This window comes from Camellia sinensis, chromosome 11 (assembly GCF_055761805.1).
Source record: "Camellia sinensis isolate YWXY chromosome 11, ASM5576180v1, whole genome shotgun sequence".
In the NCBI taxonomy this organism is placed as follows: domain Eukaryota; kingdom Viridiplantae; phylum Streptophyta; class Magnoliopsida; order Ericales; family Theaceae; genus Camellia; species Camellia sinensis.
In genome coordinates this window covers 60,512,245-60,529,757 of record NC_138971.1, presented here as the reverse complement: position 1 = coordinate 60,529,757, position 17,513 = coordinate 60,512,245, and the positions used below count along the sequence as shown (strand labels likewise).

The window sequence follows — 17,513 nt, the reverse complement described above, 5'->3', positions numbered from 1 at the left end:
GCCGGCCGGCCAAGGGTCAAAAAGGTCAAAATATTTTCTAGCCGACCACCACAAAATGGTGTCCTCCCAGGTGTCCTCAACACAACCTTGTGGTTCAAAATTGTCAACTGTAAAACAGGAGAGAGAATAGGCCATGTTTAGGAAGGGTTAAAAAGGGTCAGGTGGAATTACTGGCCGGCCACCAACTTTTGGTGTCCTCCCATGTGTCTACAACACAAATATGTGGTTAAAAGTTCAAGAAAATGGCCCAAGGGTATTCAACATTGGCTTGGAAGTGAGAAAAAGTGGGTGTCGGAGGGCGCCGGAGGAATATAACTGGTTGCTGAAACAATTGCTGGCCTCCCACCCTTCTATGGCCTTCCTGGGGATGAAACAGAGGTACCTGCCAAAAATGAACGAAAACCGATGCAAAATGAATGTTCGGGGGCCAGAACATGCAGTTCGGGGCCCCAAAAACTGCCTATTAAGCACCGAAAGTGGCATTCGATCACGAAGTGGGTCTCTCAGGCCTCAATGTCCCGCAAAAGGGAGTAAATAAGATGCATGCCAAAAACCGGAGCAATAGGAGATGGTTAAGCGGTCCCGAACCGAGGCACACGGCCTAACGGCTCCGAAAATCGGGAACCGGGCTCTGAAATGGGCAAAATGGCCTACAGCCACAAAATGTAGCCCACGGCCACTGAGAGATGGTCTACGGGACCTCTCCCTCCTCTCAGGAAAAGAAACAGAGAAAAACGAGCCTGGTTCGCAGACCGAGGCAAAGCACAAAAGAGTCCGAAAGTCCGGAGGCAAGGCTCACAGCCGAGACTCTGAAACTTCTGGATGAGCACGATATGCAGTATCACCAAGTGCTCAACTGGTGACGTCTGAGTCTCAAGGTCGGTCGAAAATGGGGTGTCTATATTATGATGTTGGCTTGTGTATCCTTTGTGAAAGTGTAGAAACCCGCACGATTTGACCAGTTGAAGGGGTCTTGCTGCTTTTCTAAGATTGACTTGAGATCGGGTTATCATCAATTGAGGGTGAAGGATGAGGATATTCAAAAAATGACATTCCGTACGGAGTATGGCCATTATAAGTTCTTAGTGATGCCTTTTGAGCTAACCAATGCACCGGCTTCGTTTATAGATTTTATGGGTCGAATCTTCCACGAGCTCTTAGACTGTTTCATGGTTGTCTTTGTCGACGATATCTTGATCTATTCACCCTCTGAGGAGGAACACGAGAAACACTTGCAAATCGTAGTTAAGTTGCTTAGAGCCTACCGTTTATATGCGAAGTTTGGGAAACGTGAGTTCTAGTTAGAAGAAGTTAAGTTCTTAGGCCATGTGGTGTCTGGGGAAGGAGTGATAGTAGGCTCTTCTAAGATAGAGGCAATGCAAGATTGAGAGCAACCTAAGAATGCCTTTGAGATTCAGAGTTTCTTGGGTTTAGCTGGGTATTACAGACGTTTTGTGAAAGACTTCTCTAGATTGGTCTCACCATTGACTAGATTGACGAAGAAGGAAGTAAAGTTTGTGTGAAGTAAGACTCGTGAAAAATTGTTCCAAAAGCTTAAGATTAGACTCACCACAACTCTAGTGTTGATTATTCTGAAAAGGGATTTGAGTTATTTAGTTTATTGTGATGCGTTTCGAGAAGGGTTGGGTTGTGTATTAATGCAAGAGGGGAAAGTGGCAGCATACAATTCGTGGCAGCATACAATTCGTAGCAGTTGAAAACACATGAGAGAAATTATCCTACTCACGACTTAGAGCTAACAACGATGATTTTTGCCTTCAAAATCTAGAGGCATTACTTATATGAAGAGAGATTCGAGGTGTTTTCCGATCACATGAGTTTAAAGTATTCGTTTTCATAGAAAGATTTGAATTTAAGACAGAGGAGATAGATGGAGTTTATGGAGGATTACGGTATTGAGTTGCACTATTATCCGGGAAAGTCTAATATAGTGGTTGACGCTTTGAGTATGAAATCCGTAAACAATGTAGTTAGTATTGCCATTTGGGAATTGGAGCTATTAGGTGTTTTTAGAGAGTTTGACTTGCATCTTAGTGAGTCCATTGAGTCGGCTGTTTTGTTCACTGTAGTTGTGCAACCTATGTTAGTGGGTCGAGTTATAGAAGCATAGCGGAGTGATCACGAAGTATGGAAGATAGCCAGTGGAAAGGTGGAGAAAGGCTTGACTGTGTATTTTGACTTGAGTGTGAGGTATCTAAACCATCTTTTCATGCCAGAATCTTGAGTGGGAGGGTTTCACCATTCGGGGCTTGCAGTACACCAAAGAGGCACAAAGATGTACCATGACCTTAGCCACTAGTTTTGGTGGAAGGGGATGAAGAGAGACGTAGCCTTGTTTGTTTCGAGGTGCCTTACTTGTCAACGAGTGAAGGCCGAGCACCAACGACCAGTGGGTTTGTTCTAACCCTTACCTATAGTTGAGTGAAAATGGGAGCATGTCATGATGGATTTTGTTATGGGTCTTCCGAGGACTCAACGGTGTACTAATGTTGTGTGGGTGATAGTCGACCAGTTAGCTAAGTCAACACACTTTGTACCTATGCGCACGAGTGACTTGGTAGATTATCTTGCTGACCTTTTTGTTAGGGACATAGTTCAACTCCTTGTTTCACGGCTTGGTTATGACAGAGCCTACAGAATGCCTTGGGCACTAGATTGACGTTTAGTACCGTGTATCATCCTTAGACTGACGGGCAGTCCAAGAAAACCATTCAAATCTTAGAGGGTATGCTTTGAAGTTGTGTTTAGGATTTTAAGGGGTCGTGGGAGAGACATCTACCTTTAGTGGAGTCGGCCTATAATAACAGCTTTTAGGCGAGTATTGGTATGGCGCCGTTTGAGGCCTTGTATGGCTGATTGTATAGATTTCCAGTGTGTTGGGTTGAGGTGGGTGACACACCTATGTCAAGTCCTAAATTAGTTTGGAAAATGACAGAGTAAGTTGCGCTTATGCGTAAAAGGTTGGTTTCAACTCAGAGTCGCCAGAAGAGCTATGCCGACCATAGGAGGAGACCTTTGTCCTTTGAGGTAGAAAATTACATGTTTATGAAGATATCACCGAGACAGAATTTAATGAGATTTGGAAAAAGCGGGAAGTTGTCTCCTAGATTTATTAGGCTTTTTGAGATTCTAGAGCAGATCGAAGAGGTAGCTTATCGTTTGTCCTTACCACCCCAACTTTTCAGGTTTCATTACGTGTTCCATATTTGTATGCTTCGGAAGTATGAACTTGATCCTTCACATATGTTGAATTGGACTGAGTTAGCGATAGATGATGATGCCTCGTATGAGGAGAGACTGGTACAAGTTTTAGACTCTTATGACCAAGTTTTGTAAGGTAAGACAATTCCATTGGTTAAGGTGTTATTGTGATACCACGGGGTTAATGAGGCAACTTGGGAGTGTGAGGCAGAAGTTCATGAGAAGTATCCAGACATTTTGTTGATATTTAAGACTTGTGTTGAAAATCGTATTTATGTTATATATATTAGCCTTGTAGATGTTGTGGAGAATTGATGTTACATGTTCTTAAAATCTCCATAACTTTCATTTATTCATGTTACATTTTCTTAAAATCATCATCTATTCATGCTTCAAGAAAATCTTGTCATATGTCTATTGGTTTCATATACTCTTGTGGCACTAATAGTTGTTTGGTAAATCATGTCCTTGATAAAGAAGTCTGTTTTTGTTAGTTGTAATAGGTTGGGGCGTTTATGATTTTCTTTGTTAGGTGTGTTTTGTCATGGAATTTTCAAAGGGGGAGATTGCTAGCTTTTTATAATTGGCAATCTTGTTTGACAAAACTCCTTTCAGTTATAATTTTATTCACTATTTTTGTTTTAGTGAGGCTATGAGTGTTTATGTGCTAATCCAACCCGAATTGTGCTAAGGTAGAGAAGTTTGTGATCTTGATCCTTTCATGTTTGCTACTTCACTGACTATTTACGGATTTGGGGCAACGCTCAGGTGACGTCGAGGGGCAATGCCCTCGAAGCAAAAACCGAAAATGCATTTGAATTTGTTTGACCACTCGAGCAGTCATTTGTGCGCTCAAGCGGGAGAAAATGATCATCTAGTATTTTTGCAGAGTACTTGAAATTCTGAAAAGTAAGTTTTTTCACTCGAGCGGTGAAAGTTGCGCTCGAGTGGTGAAAGTTGCGCTCTCAAGCAGTCAGCCTATATGTTTGCATCGCCTTTACTCACATCGCTCGAGTGGTGAAGTGTAAGCTCGAGCAGTCTTCGCAATCCAGTTTATTATAAAATGTGTTGTTTGCATGTTTAAGGTTTGAGTTGTCTAGATTTTTAGAGAAAAAGAAAAAACAAAGTGTTTTATATTAAAGGATGCGTTATGAGTCTTTTCTTGATGATTTAAGAGAGATCAATAGATTCATGAACTTTATCAATATCATCAAGGGGTTTGTTTTCTTTTATTTGCAAAAGAGAGAATTGTTCTTTGGTGGATTATGGGAAATTTGAGCTTGAAATTTTGGTGGATTCTAGAGTGGTTCATTGTCGTAGATTCGACATCAGTGTTGTGGATTCAACGTTGGGCAAGACAATTCCGAGGTGAAGTCAGTGTCGGAAGAGGCACATCGGAATTGATTCGTTTTGGGCGTGGATTCGCTAGGTAATTGAGCATACATGTGTAATTCATTTTTCCCTTCTTAGTGAATTGTTTTGTGGCTTTGGTCAGTGATTTTTTTTTTATCACAATTGAAAGCACTCTAATTGTGATTTTTTCACGTCAAATCGGTGTGTTGATTTGTCTTTGATTGTTTAATTGAGATTATTATTCATTGTTTAAAATTGAAACATAATCACAAATCAATATCTCGAAAATTTTAGATTTTTTAATTCTAATATTTTTTATGATTTTTGAGAACCATTACAAGGTCAATTCAATATTTTTTTCTTATTTTGTATGTAATTTTTTTAGTATTTATTACTTTGTGTGTATATATATATTTTTCAATGTTTTTTTTTTTGTTGAGCATTGATGCCCATATCAATGTTGAGCATTGTGCACACATCAACTTGATAAAGTACTTATGCAAGTACATACATAAAAGTCCCAATCGTGCAACGGTTGTAACTGAAGATAATGTTAATTGGCTTAACATTGATGGACAAAGTTTTTATAGAGAGGTTGATGAGGATAATAAAATGAAATAACCGCAACAACAAAACAATAGTTGTAAAGATATTGATGTGGAGCAACAACCCGAAAATGAGGACAATTAACTCAAAACTCATCATAAGGTAATATATATTTTTAAAGTGAGTTTGTATGGAAAAAAAAAGATAAGAAAAAAATGTTAATACTTTTTTTTTCTATTTTTTTTAACAGGTACTTTTTGGAACATTTGGACACGATGAGCTATATCTATTGAGTTTTAATTTATTAAATATAGATAGATTTGATTTATGATATTCAGTTTATTATTAGTTTTTTTTAGCATATGTACGTTTTAATACTTTATTAGTTTTGATTTACGTTTTTTTAGCATATGTACGTTTTAGATAGTTTTAATTTATTAGTTCATTGAGAAACATTTTATTTATTGCAAGTATTGTTTCATTAGTTAGAAATCAAGTTTATTATTTCAAGAAAAATAGATTAGTTGGATGCTTATAACATTTTTTGAATATTCTCTTTGACGTATTATTGTCTTTATTTATGAAATTTGAGAAGATGATTCCCCTACATTATGATTTAAATTAAAACTTAATGCATTATTAAAAAATTTACACATTATTAAATTGTGCATAACACGGATTTACCACTAATTCTTGTATACGTTATTGTTGTGTGCAAGGATTTTGCAATGAATAAAAATACCTCTTTTTTGCGCTTACAACTCAACATATCCAATTCAGTCTTCAGGAATGTTTATAGGCTCAATCGCAACCTTAGCACGATTCTTCTAGGCAGTTGTGCTTGAGCATCATAACCATAAAAATATCATTCCTTCTTTATCTCTCCACTTTCTTAACAACGTAATGGTTTCATCATCATTCTCAAGACAAACCCTCCACACTGATAATGCACATATAGCAAACACACAACGTGCCAACCTACATAACAGATCAAAACTTCAAAGGCATTGTTTTCCTTCTTCAAGTCTGATTTAACACATCTTATAGCAACAAATATTTTCATGCCCTTAAAAATTTTGCTCAAACTATCAAGCATGATTGACGTTTGCCTAGTGGGCCTATCTAGAGGTCCTCGACTACCTTCAGTTTGTGGTTGATGATGCTCCTTTAACACGAACAGCCAGTTTGGTACAATCACTGTTAGAGGCTTCCGGAGTGAACTTGTGTAGACGTAGACGTCCTTCTTCAACTGGAAGTTAAGGTGTTCATCTAGTACGACCAATTTCATCTACGACAGCTTGGAAGGCAGTGGTGCTCATGGATAAAACCATCGGCTTGGAAGGTGGTGGTGCTCGTGGATGTGCGAAAAGATCGAGGATGATTGACAGTTGACCCACTCTCTAGATCTTGGGTAGCTTTGTTGTTCGTTAACCAAGAAAAAAATAAACTGTCATGAGCAAAAGTAGCTAGGTATTTCAAAATCGTTTGAGGTAATTGAAAACTGCTAGAGAAAAATTAATTCATAGAACAAAAGTGATTGAGAGCTATAAAAAAAGGGCCCTAGGGAGTTCTAACAACAATGCTAGATAGTTCAAAATTTTGTGACTCAAATAGTTCAAATTACTCAAAACGACGTCGTTTTGAGTATAAATGAGTGTAAAATGACGTCGTTTTGACAGATTTGAGCTATTTGGGCTACAAAATTTTGAGCTATCAAACATTTTCCAAAGTTCTAATTGTGATAGGTTCCACTGTGATATGATGTATTATGTTAGATTTTTTTTTTTTTTTTTTTGGGCCTTGCACTACAAAAAAATAAGGTTTTAGAAATCAAAATTTAGGGGCAAAATTATTTTTTAGGGACCAAATAATTTTGTTGCGAAAAGTGTCATTATATTTTTAGCAACAAAAATTAGATATTAGTAATGAATTATTATCTTTTTGGGATCAAATTTTTTGTCTTAAAAAATAAACTATTTTGAGATTAAATTATTTTTCCCCTAAAAATCTATTTATTAGTGACATTTTCAAAATTTTGTCGCTAAATGCCTTATTTTTTACTATTCAGGACGATTTTTTAGCGACTATCCTCATGAAGATGGAAATTGGTTCCTAAATGTTTTTTTTAAAAAAATTTCCCCGTTTAAAGACCAAAACATTTGATCTCTAAAACTTTTATATGTTGTAGTGTTGCTACATAAATAGAGCTTTCTTTAAAGCTCTACTATCAGAGTGCTATATTGTCAAAAATATATTAGTATTCTTTTCTTAAAATTTGTGATTGGTATTGTAATGTAAAATCAAATAATAATCAATGTGTTCGGTTTGAGTTTTCTGAATTAAGTTTTTTGAAAAATGAGTTTTTATTTTTCGTATTTTTTTATTTTTAGTGAATATTTTTAAAATTTTAAACATTTTTTTTTTACTTTTTTAGATGCACCTTACTTAGATGTGTCTAAAAAGTAAAAAAATTGTGAAAAAATATTTTTAAAAAATTAATAAATACATAAAAATACAAAAAATATACTGAATTCTCATTTTTTTTTTTGTATTTTTGATATTTAGTGAATTTTTAAAAGGTTTTTTTCACATTTGTTTTTACTTTTTAAGTATATTTATGTTAGGTATATCTAAAAATTTTAAAAATTGCTTAAAATATTAAAAAAATTCAGTAAAAACAAAAAAAAAAAAAGAAAGTAGAATTTTCTGAAAATTGTTTTCAGAAAAAAAACCAAACAAGCTGAATATTATTGTTAATTCAATAAATATGGTATGAATTAGAAAATATTGAACACAAACAAAGAGTTCCATAATTTGTTAATGGGAAATGATACGGAGTTCTAAATTTAGAATTTTAATTTGAGCTCTAGTGATGTGGCAAAGTTTAAAAAAAAAAAATTAAAAAAAAAATTCATATTGTATGTGGGGGCCAGCTCATTAAAGCTCTCAATCTTTTCCAAATATTAAATTTTAGAGTAATTATAGGATGACATTTATATTTTAAGTACTATGAAATTCAAAAAATATGTGAAAAATAGGTTGAGATTTTCAACTTCAAAAAAGTCATACGTTTTTACTTATATAATAGTACAAATTTGAAACTAAAATCCAGTGCAAAATAAGTGGAACCAATAAAACCTAAGATATGTTGCAATCAATAGTGGTTCATTGAGAAAAGTACTGGAATAAGCATTTTATTCTTATTAAAATTTTAAAATTAATTTATAAATAATTAATGAATGAATTATTGAATTAAATATATATATATATATATATATTTTACTACAAAACTTGGACAATAATTTTAGAATCTCTTTAGCACCAAATCATAGGAATAGCAAAATTTCCAAAAATGATTGTATTTGACCCAACTTTTTTGTAAAAAAATAAAAATAAAATAAAAAAATTAGAAGAGCTTAGTTAAGGTGAGAGTATGGAGGCAAGTAAGTCAAGTCTACTAGGATTAGAATATAGTATCAAGGGAAAATTAGTCTAAGGTCCCTCTCTCACTTTTAATAATGGAAGAGATCCACAATATTATTTTTTTATATCTAAGGTCCCTAAACATATATCAGAGAAATTTGACTCAGGCTTACTTCGCTGTGGCAAGAGTTGCAGACTCCAATGGATTAACTATCTCTGTCCTGATCTCAAGAGAGGGAATTTCACTGAACAAGAAGACGAATTCATTATTAAACTTCACAGCTTGCTCAGAAACAAGTATACTATTTCTCTCTCTCATTCAATTTCATTTCTAATTACTTTTCATCAGCTTTTGTTTCGCATCTGAAAAAAAGAAATCATGACAACTTTTTGAATTAGTTGCTTGGCAGCTATGAATTTGTTTTCTCGGCAATCAAATAGAATCCAAAAAGGAAATCCAAATTATGAAACTACAATTGTTGATTTTGTTGAATTTGTTTTTTTAAATGGTCATTGATAACTGGAAGATTATCAGGTAGAACCGACAATGAGATCAAGAACTACTGGAACAGTCATATCAAGCGAGAGCTCATCGTTCGGGGCCTCGATCCCTACACTCACAGCCCTCTCAACGCCACCGCTTCAACCACCACCGCCAATTCCGAATTTGATTTCAGAAATGCCTCGCACTCCTATTCAACCCTAACTGACATCGATTTGACGATGAATCAAAACACATTCAAGCTTGTTGCTATGGCGGACGATTCCTCATTCGATGACGGCAAGAGGATGCCTGAGAGGATGCTCTCATGACCTCAATGCCCATGAGGACACAACTTTGTAGATATCCAGAGAAATTCCTTATCATTTTCTCTGCCTTCAACAACAACAACAACCATCTAGCTTTGAATTTCTCTGGTCCAAACCAGAGAAATTCTCTCCAAACTAAAAAAATTCTCTCTGGTTTGCTTAATTTTTTTTTTGATTTGTTTACCGTTTTCTCTGCCTTCAACAACAACAACCAATTGAATAAATCAACCCCAACTATTAATTAAACAACAGATTTAAGAACATAAACCTTGCAATGGTTTGGACCAGAGAATTTTTCTAGATTGTTCAAATTTATCTGGTTGTTCAAATTTCTCTGGTAGGTCTTTGGTTTGTTTAAATTTCTCTGGTTGTTCAAATTTCTCTGGTAGATCTTTGGGTTGTTCAAATTTCTCTGGAAGCTTTGTTATTGCCTCATGCTACCTCCAGTTAATCATTTGTCATGTTGTGTATTTGTGTTGATACTATCAAAGTGTTATTGCTTATATGGCTTTCATGGTGCTATTACAATTACTTATTTGATGTAGAAAGAAGAAGAAGAAGAAGATGATGATGATGATGATGATGATGATGATAATGATGATGAAGGCTATCAAAGAATTGCTCTGGAGGAAGAATTTGAATTTGAACTCAGAGAAATTGGTCTAAGGTCTGCCAAAATGATTTCATAAAATGATATTGTGATCTAGAGAAAATTGGTTAAAATGAATCCAGAGAAATTTGAATTTTCTCTGGTTTATAAATGAACCCAAAGAAATTTGAAACTAGAGAAAATTGGTCAAAATGAATCCAAAGAAATTTAAATTTTCTCTGGATTGAACCCAGAGAAATTCTCTGGGAAGTCCAGAATTTCTCTGGAGCAAATTTATGTGGATTGAAATTTCTCTGGATCAATGTTGAGGGATCTTAGACATTATGAAAATATTGAATATCCTTTATGCTATAAAATCTTAATATCAGAGACCCTAAAAAAAAAATCCCTAGTATCAAATCATATCACTAAATTAATTAAATTTAAAATTAAAATATTATGCATGAAACCCGAAAAGCCTCGTGCATAACATATATGTATATGTTCTGTTAAAAATAAATAAATAAATAAATAAATAAAACCTATATATATATGTTACTGGAACTTATCCAATTGGGTTGTGCACCCGTAGCACCAAGTGGATTTAAATCAACCCAATCCAAACCGGACAAATTACAAGACCCACAACAACACCTGTGAGTTTGCTTATCCGAAATGGTAGATATTTTCCTGCTCACATGCTTTCTAGCTATATATACATAATATAAATTATATATACTGGAATTTTAATATGGGAAATTTTGATATACACTCCATTAAAAAAAATATATCATATGTAATTTTAGTTAGGGGAAAATTAGTCTAAGGTTCCTCTTCTATTTTTAGTAATGGAAGAGATTCATAATATTATTTTATGATGTGTAAGGTCTCTCAACCTCACGTGTACCTCACGGCTTCAAACCTTCATCTCTCTCTCTCTCTCTCTCTCTCTCAGACTCACGTCTCACCTCTTCTCTCTCATCGCTGCTCTTCTCTCTCTCTCTCTCTCTCTCTCTCATCGATCCAGCTCGATCAATCTAAGATCCCTATGTCAAGAACTCCTCGGTCACTTCTTGCTCCGGTTGAACCGGCGTATGAAGGTCTTCTACCATGGCTCGACGACGCCATATGAAATGATTGATATCAATGTGGTGTGTTGTGTTGTGTATGGAGTCTCTCAAAATGGATGTGTGTATCTCCTTCTCCCTCCCTAACCTGAGAGAGAGAGTGTGAGATCTCTCCTTTTCAAAATGCAACCCACCCCCATGAACCACACCTTCCTCACGACCTTTTCTCTCTCTAGACACCCACCCCTCATATCATAACTTCCTTCCCTTTTCATCCGTGTGTTCTCCTCTTCCTGAATTCAACAGAGAGAGAGAGAGAGAGATTGAGTTTCCACTTGGTCCACCAACTTTAACACCCCTCCAACCCATCACAAGATAGAACCAAAGATGATAGTCTAAGAGAGAGAGAGATAGTTTCAGAGATAGGTCCGTCTCTTGATAGAAGTGGGTGCTTACTCCCCTCCATGTGAGACATGTGTGTATAGATCGGACAAGCAGAGAGAGAGATTAGAGAGAAATGGGTTTCTATGGTCTCCATACCCGTGTGTGCTGCTGTGTCATGTGTATATCAGTGTGTGTATTTTTTGTCAAAGCTGCCGAGAGAGAGATTAAACATCAATTTTAATCTTTTTTTTTGTCAAAGCTACCGAGAGAGAGATTAAATATCAGTGTGTGTATAGATTAAATATCAATTTTTATTTTTTTTAAAGAAAATAAATTAAATGATTAAACATGGGAATTATTTATTCCAAGGCATATTTTGGGAAGTGATTTTGTTTTGGAATTTCTTTGGATTCCCAGAATTTCTCTAAAGGAAGAAGATGATGAACAAAGAAGATGATGATGAAGGCTTTAGGAATTTCTCTGGGAAGTCCAGAATTTCTTTGGAGAGAAATTTCTCTGGACTTTTCAGAATTTTCTCTGGACAAAGAAGATGATGAAGGCTTTAGGAATTTCTTTGAGAAGTCTAGAATTTCTCTGGAGAGAAATTTCTCTGGACTTCTCAGAATTTCTCTGGACAAAGAAGATGATGAAGGCTTTAGAAATTTCTTTGGGAAGTCTAGAATTTCTCTGGATTTCTCAGAATTTCTCTGGACAAATAAGATGATGAAGGCTTTAGGAATTTCTCTGGTGAGAAATTTCTCTAGACTTCTCAGAATTTCTTTAGACAAAGAAGATGATGAAGGCTTTAGGAATTTCTCTGGAAGGTCCAGAATTTTTCTGGAGAGAAATTTCTCTAGACTTCTTAGAATTTCTCTGGACAAAGATGAAGGCGTTAATTTGAATCTGTACAATGATAGATGACATCAACTATCATAATAAAGAGAAATAACCCTTACCTGTTGACTCTTTAATCAATATGAATCTGTACAAGTTAATGGTAGAGAGAACTTGCAGAATACGATACAATACATGTCATCTAAATAAAACAAGCATTAATTGATCAAAAAAATAAAAATAAAACAAGCATAAAGAAAAATATCTCAGATGAAGCAATGGGTTCGGATCTTAAAGATGACTCTGTTTCTTTGTGATTAGAAAGACAAAGTTCAGATTCCAGAAAACTGTAAATTTAAATGCCTATACTGACTTTCAAACCTCAAACTCCCTTAGAAAAACAAATTCATGGTGTTATAAATGTCAAAGTTGAGAACTTGCTTTTATTAGACAGAATTAAGAAAATTGGAGTTGGATAATCCTCACTCCAAGTTTGATGCTTTCTAAACTGTTATTAATTCATTGAAGTGGAAAACAACCTTTAATTAGTTAGGTAGATAATGGCATGAATCCCCCACTCCCAAAATCACTCTCCACATCCCCAATACACTTCGAACCGCTTGATCATACTTTGAGATCTTTATGTTTTGGAATTCGCACCACATCGCACGTTTGAGGGCATAGTTTTAAATATGATATGTATTGGTGTTTTTGGCTTTATGATGTCGTTACACTTCAGTACACCAGTACGAATGAGAATAAAAATTTTGTTGGTCCGTTCACGATATGTGTTAGTTATTCACGATCAGATTTTCAGAATTTCACGATCAGTACACCAGTACGAAGGCTTAAGTTAGAAATTTCTCTGGAAAGCCCGGATTTTCTCTGAAGAGTGAAGTCCAGAGAAATTTTTAGAATTTCTCTAAATCAGATTTTCTCTGGGCTGAATTTTCTCTGGATCGATGTTTAGGGACCTTAGACATTATGAAAATATTGAGTGTCCTTTATGCTATAAAATCTTAATACCATGGACCTTAAAAAAAATCCCCCTTTTAGTTATGCTAATTTTTTTAGTTACAATTAATTTTTTTTCATTAATTATAATATTATTTTAATTATGACTCATGTTGTGTTTAGTTATGATATATATATTAGTTATGATTTAGAGAATTAAAGTAATGCCCTTTTTTTTGGGTAAATTACAAACACATTCCCCGAGGCTTATTTAAATTATAAATTATCCTATGTGATTCTAGAAATTACATTATGTCTCCTAAGATTTTTAATTTCATAATAACTAAGTCATTTTATGAATAAATCATCAAGTTAATTACAGTTTTTAATAATGTTAAAATTTTATTTTAATTAATAATTTAGATATTTTTATTATTGTATAGATAAATAGTTAGGAATTTTACTTTTTCAATTAACTCTGTTAAATAAAAAATTCTAACATGAAAGTATTTGTAATATTCCAAAATATAGGGAGAATTCATATTTTAAATAAATTTTAGAAAATATATTTATAATTTACCCCTGTTTTAATTATAAGATACATAAGGATGTGTATTATAATATTTTTCTTTTAATGTATACACTTTTAAAAAGAATGTCCTGTATATACTCTGGTTATATTTTTTTTTATTTATAATTTATTTTTTTAATTATGACTCAAACAAATTGTATAATTTTTTTTTTTTTTTTTTTTTTTTTAAATTATAACGTGCATACATCCCACACATACACACCATAGATATACACACATACAGATACCATACCAAGAAGCGAACCAGTGGCGCACACAGAGAGAGAGAGAGAGAGAGAGAGAGAGAGTCATCATGCATTTTTTAACCTCCCTTTCCTCCACAAAACCTCACATTATTATTGCTTCTCTATCCAACAATAACCGTCCTCCTCCTCCTCCTCATACCAATCCAAAGCCTCCATTGCATAGGATAAACACTCCCAACCCTTCAACCACAGCAGCAAAGCATCTCCAATTAAAACAGAAACAACAAAAACAAAAACAAAAACAACCCTCTGTTGCTGAAATCGAAAAAGTAATAGGCGCCGGTGTTTTTCGGGACAGAGACACCAGCAACAGGCAAAACCCACTTCATTTGATGCTGATTTTCTGTGGAAAATAATGCTTATTTGTTGTGGTGCTGAACAATTTTAATTTTGATTTCTTCAATTTTTTTAGGAATTCGGAACAGGGCAAGACTCTGTTTGATTCAATCTTTTCGAATTCAGTGGGAGAGTCTGAGGGGCCTGTGGAAAGGAAGCTCCGGGAGACTGGAGAGTGGATCATTGATCGGACTGAGAGATCTTCTAACTCAATTGGTAATCTGCTATTTGTTCATCTTTAGTTTCATTTTTTGTTAGATTCTGAGCTCTCTGTCTGTGTAATTCTGTGTTTTTTTCACTCAATTTCTTGATTAATAGTTCTTCTGTTTGTGGTAGTCCTAAAAAGAAACAAGAAAAAATTGTTGTTTTGTGCAATTTAATAATAATACTAAAGAATATTCAGTGCACGAGTTTACGGTTAACCAGTCAAACTATTGTTTATCAGCTCTTTTGTTGTAATTCTTTACTGACCAATATATATATATATATATATATTTGATTGAAATTGAAACTCAGGAATTTAGTTTTATGGTTAGGTTAAGATGCTTAAGATACCATAGTCTATAACCATCTGAGAGCAATGTTCTATTGAATATTGGGCCTTGGTAGTATGCATGTGGACTTTAGAGTCTCTCACCGACAGATTAGCCCGATATTGTTGCGTGTTCGTGGGCTTCCCGATTCCCCAGCAAATAGCATTGAGGATCCCAAAAGACATTAGTTTGATAACAAAGTTGAAAAATGACCATGCTTTTGTGTGGAAGCTCAACCCTAGATTTGATTGTCTGCTCTCCATCTTCTTGTGGAGCTTTAATTTGGGGCTTAGAGAGTACATATGTAATGTATTATTGATTCTTCCTCAATAGTTGGGGTGAGTTTTCATCCTAAATGGCAGAACTTCTGCTTTGATGTGATTTACCTAAAGGCAGTGATACTATATTTTTTTATGTCCTTGCATATTCATTGTTGTCTTTAATATCTGCAACTATTGAGTTGAAGCTTGTACTCCATTCCTAAAGGAGGAGAACAAACATTATGTAGTGGACATCAAAGGCATGGTTTTGAACATTATATGTCATTTGATAGTGAAGGGTAGTTGCATAGGTGGTATTAACTTGTTGTATAGCACAACCAATTTGTAGTCGAACCTTCAAAGCTGTCAGTAGATGTAGATCATCAGGTATGGGCATATTAACAAAGATGGTAAAATAGTTGTTAAATTTTAATCTTGGTGATTTATCTTTCGCAATAAACGTCCCTTTTCAATAAGCGGTTGTACAACTCTGCTGCTCCATAAAAGGGATGTGTCAGACCATTGTCTTTTTTCAAGTCCTAACTCAGATCCAGGAGATGACTCTAATTCAAAGTTAAATATATAAGTTGAATTCGGCCCAATTTTTGTTGGGTTACAGAAATTTCATAGTCTAAGCTGTTAAGGCGAACAAGCATGTGTAGCTGCAATTTCCTTTATGTCCGCATCCACTCATGCATGGTCAAGAACATATGTCCAAGCAAACTACCAGTCCAGTGAGCAAATAGTTTAGATGTATTATTGTAAATTGTCTAGGAAAAACAAATTTCTTGAAGAAGCATATGAAAACTATCGTTTATACAACACATTACAGTGAAATAAATGAGGGCAGTAATCTATTCTCTTAGCATGTCTTGTTAATCATATGCATATTAATTGATGATTTTGGGTTTGGGAAGTAAGTTTATACTGTTGCTTTCAGGCTGATTCTGGAATAGGGTAGCTGGGTCATTGTTTGTTTTTGGTAATGTTTCGGTTGTTCTTGCTTCCTTTCTGTTTTGGTTTGACCTCTTGCCAACCTTTTTTTCTGGTTTTGTTGGAAGTGCTTGCACATGATTTTGCGATCCTTTCTTGTGCCAACCTACTTGGGATGAGTCGGGTTGGCTATGATGTAGATTTCCGTGCTTCTTTGTCCTTTATTGATGTAATTCTTTTTTTTATCTCATTAATAAAGAAATTCTTTTTTGCTGATAAAAAAAATCATCATATGCATATTTTCCTAATCAATTTCTTGGCTTCTAGTTATTGCTTCTTAAATTTTTTTTGGGGCTTCTATTTATAGAATATTTTTAGGTAATTACTGGATGAAACATTTTTCTAGCATTCTCTCTCTCTCTCTCACACACACACACACACACACACGCCAGCACAGTAGAAAATTGGAAAAATTCATACCTTACACTTTTTCGCAAGAGCTCAACTGTTTTGCTGCAGAAGAAAGGAAAGTTCTTCTCATTGCCATCGATCACTTTATCAAATTTACAGGGAATTTATGCGGAATTTACTGGGAATTTAAGCTTCCATTGTGTTGTTGGCTCAATAATTTTAACTTCATGAAGGGGTGTTGGTGGTATCATTTGCTGCTCTAATCTGTTTTTCATCTCTCAAATGCTTAACTACATATGTTGTTACCCTCCTATTGCGATTCACTTATCAGCTCGTTCCATGGTATTTCTGAACTAACTCTCACTTCTTGGCGACTAGCTTAATTTGTGTTCTTTGGAATCACTTTGCAGGGAAAAATATTTTGATGGCCGTCTTCCAATTCGTTCTACCAATTTGGATTTTGTCATTTCTAGTAGCTTCTGGGATCGTAAAGCTTCCATTCAGTACCCCTTTTCTTGATGACCTAATTATGTAACAACAAATTTCATTTTTTTCCAACCCCATTTGATACAAATTATATTTTGTGAATTTGTATAATAAATTATGACCTCATATCTGAAATGGCATCTATCTAACATAAGGCTTCTGAGATTTGCATCCATTTGCTTGAAATATTTGCAGATGTTGCATGATCAACTCACATAGGCCCATCAACAGATCAGATTCAGCCGAAATACAAAAAATTCAACACTACCTTATTAGTCATCCATCTGAATCCAAATTTAACAGATTATCCGATAATGGCCAATTCAAATCCGAATCCAAATCCGAATCCACCTTATTCAGATGTCCAATCAATAAATCCAACCCTGTCAATTTTTTTTGCTATTATAGCATTCTTACACCCATTTTTACATGGCAAATAAGACTAATATTCAGACCTTTTTAGTTCGTCTCAGTAATTTATGAATCGGATATATAATCAGATTGGATCGGATTTATCCAAATCCGCTCCATTATC

At 34.7% G+C, this 17,513-nt stretch overlaps 1 protein-coding gene across 1 annotated transcript; it reads left to right on the top strand.

The window, feature by feature from the left end:
- Nucleotides 1–13,967: 13,967 nt before the first annotated feature.
- Nucleotides 13,968–17,153, top strand: CRR3 (chlororespiratory reduction 3). The gene is made up of 3 exons (XM_028213395.2): nucleotides 13,968–14,332; nucleotides 14,432–14,571; nucleotides 16,903–17,153. The coding sequence occupies exons 1-3, from the start codon at nucleotides 14,067–14,069 to the stop codon at nucleotides 17,025–17,027; spliced, it is 531 nt and encodes a 176-aa protein (XP_028069196.1). The 5' UTR covers nucleotides 13,968–14,066; the 3' UTR covers nucleotides 17,028–17,153.
- Nucleotides 17,154–17,513: the final 360 nt, after the last annotated feature.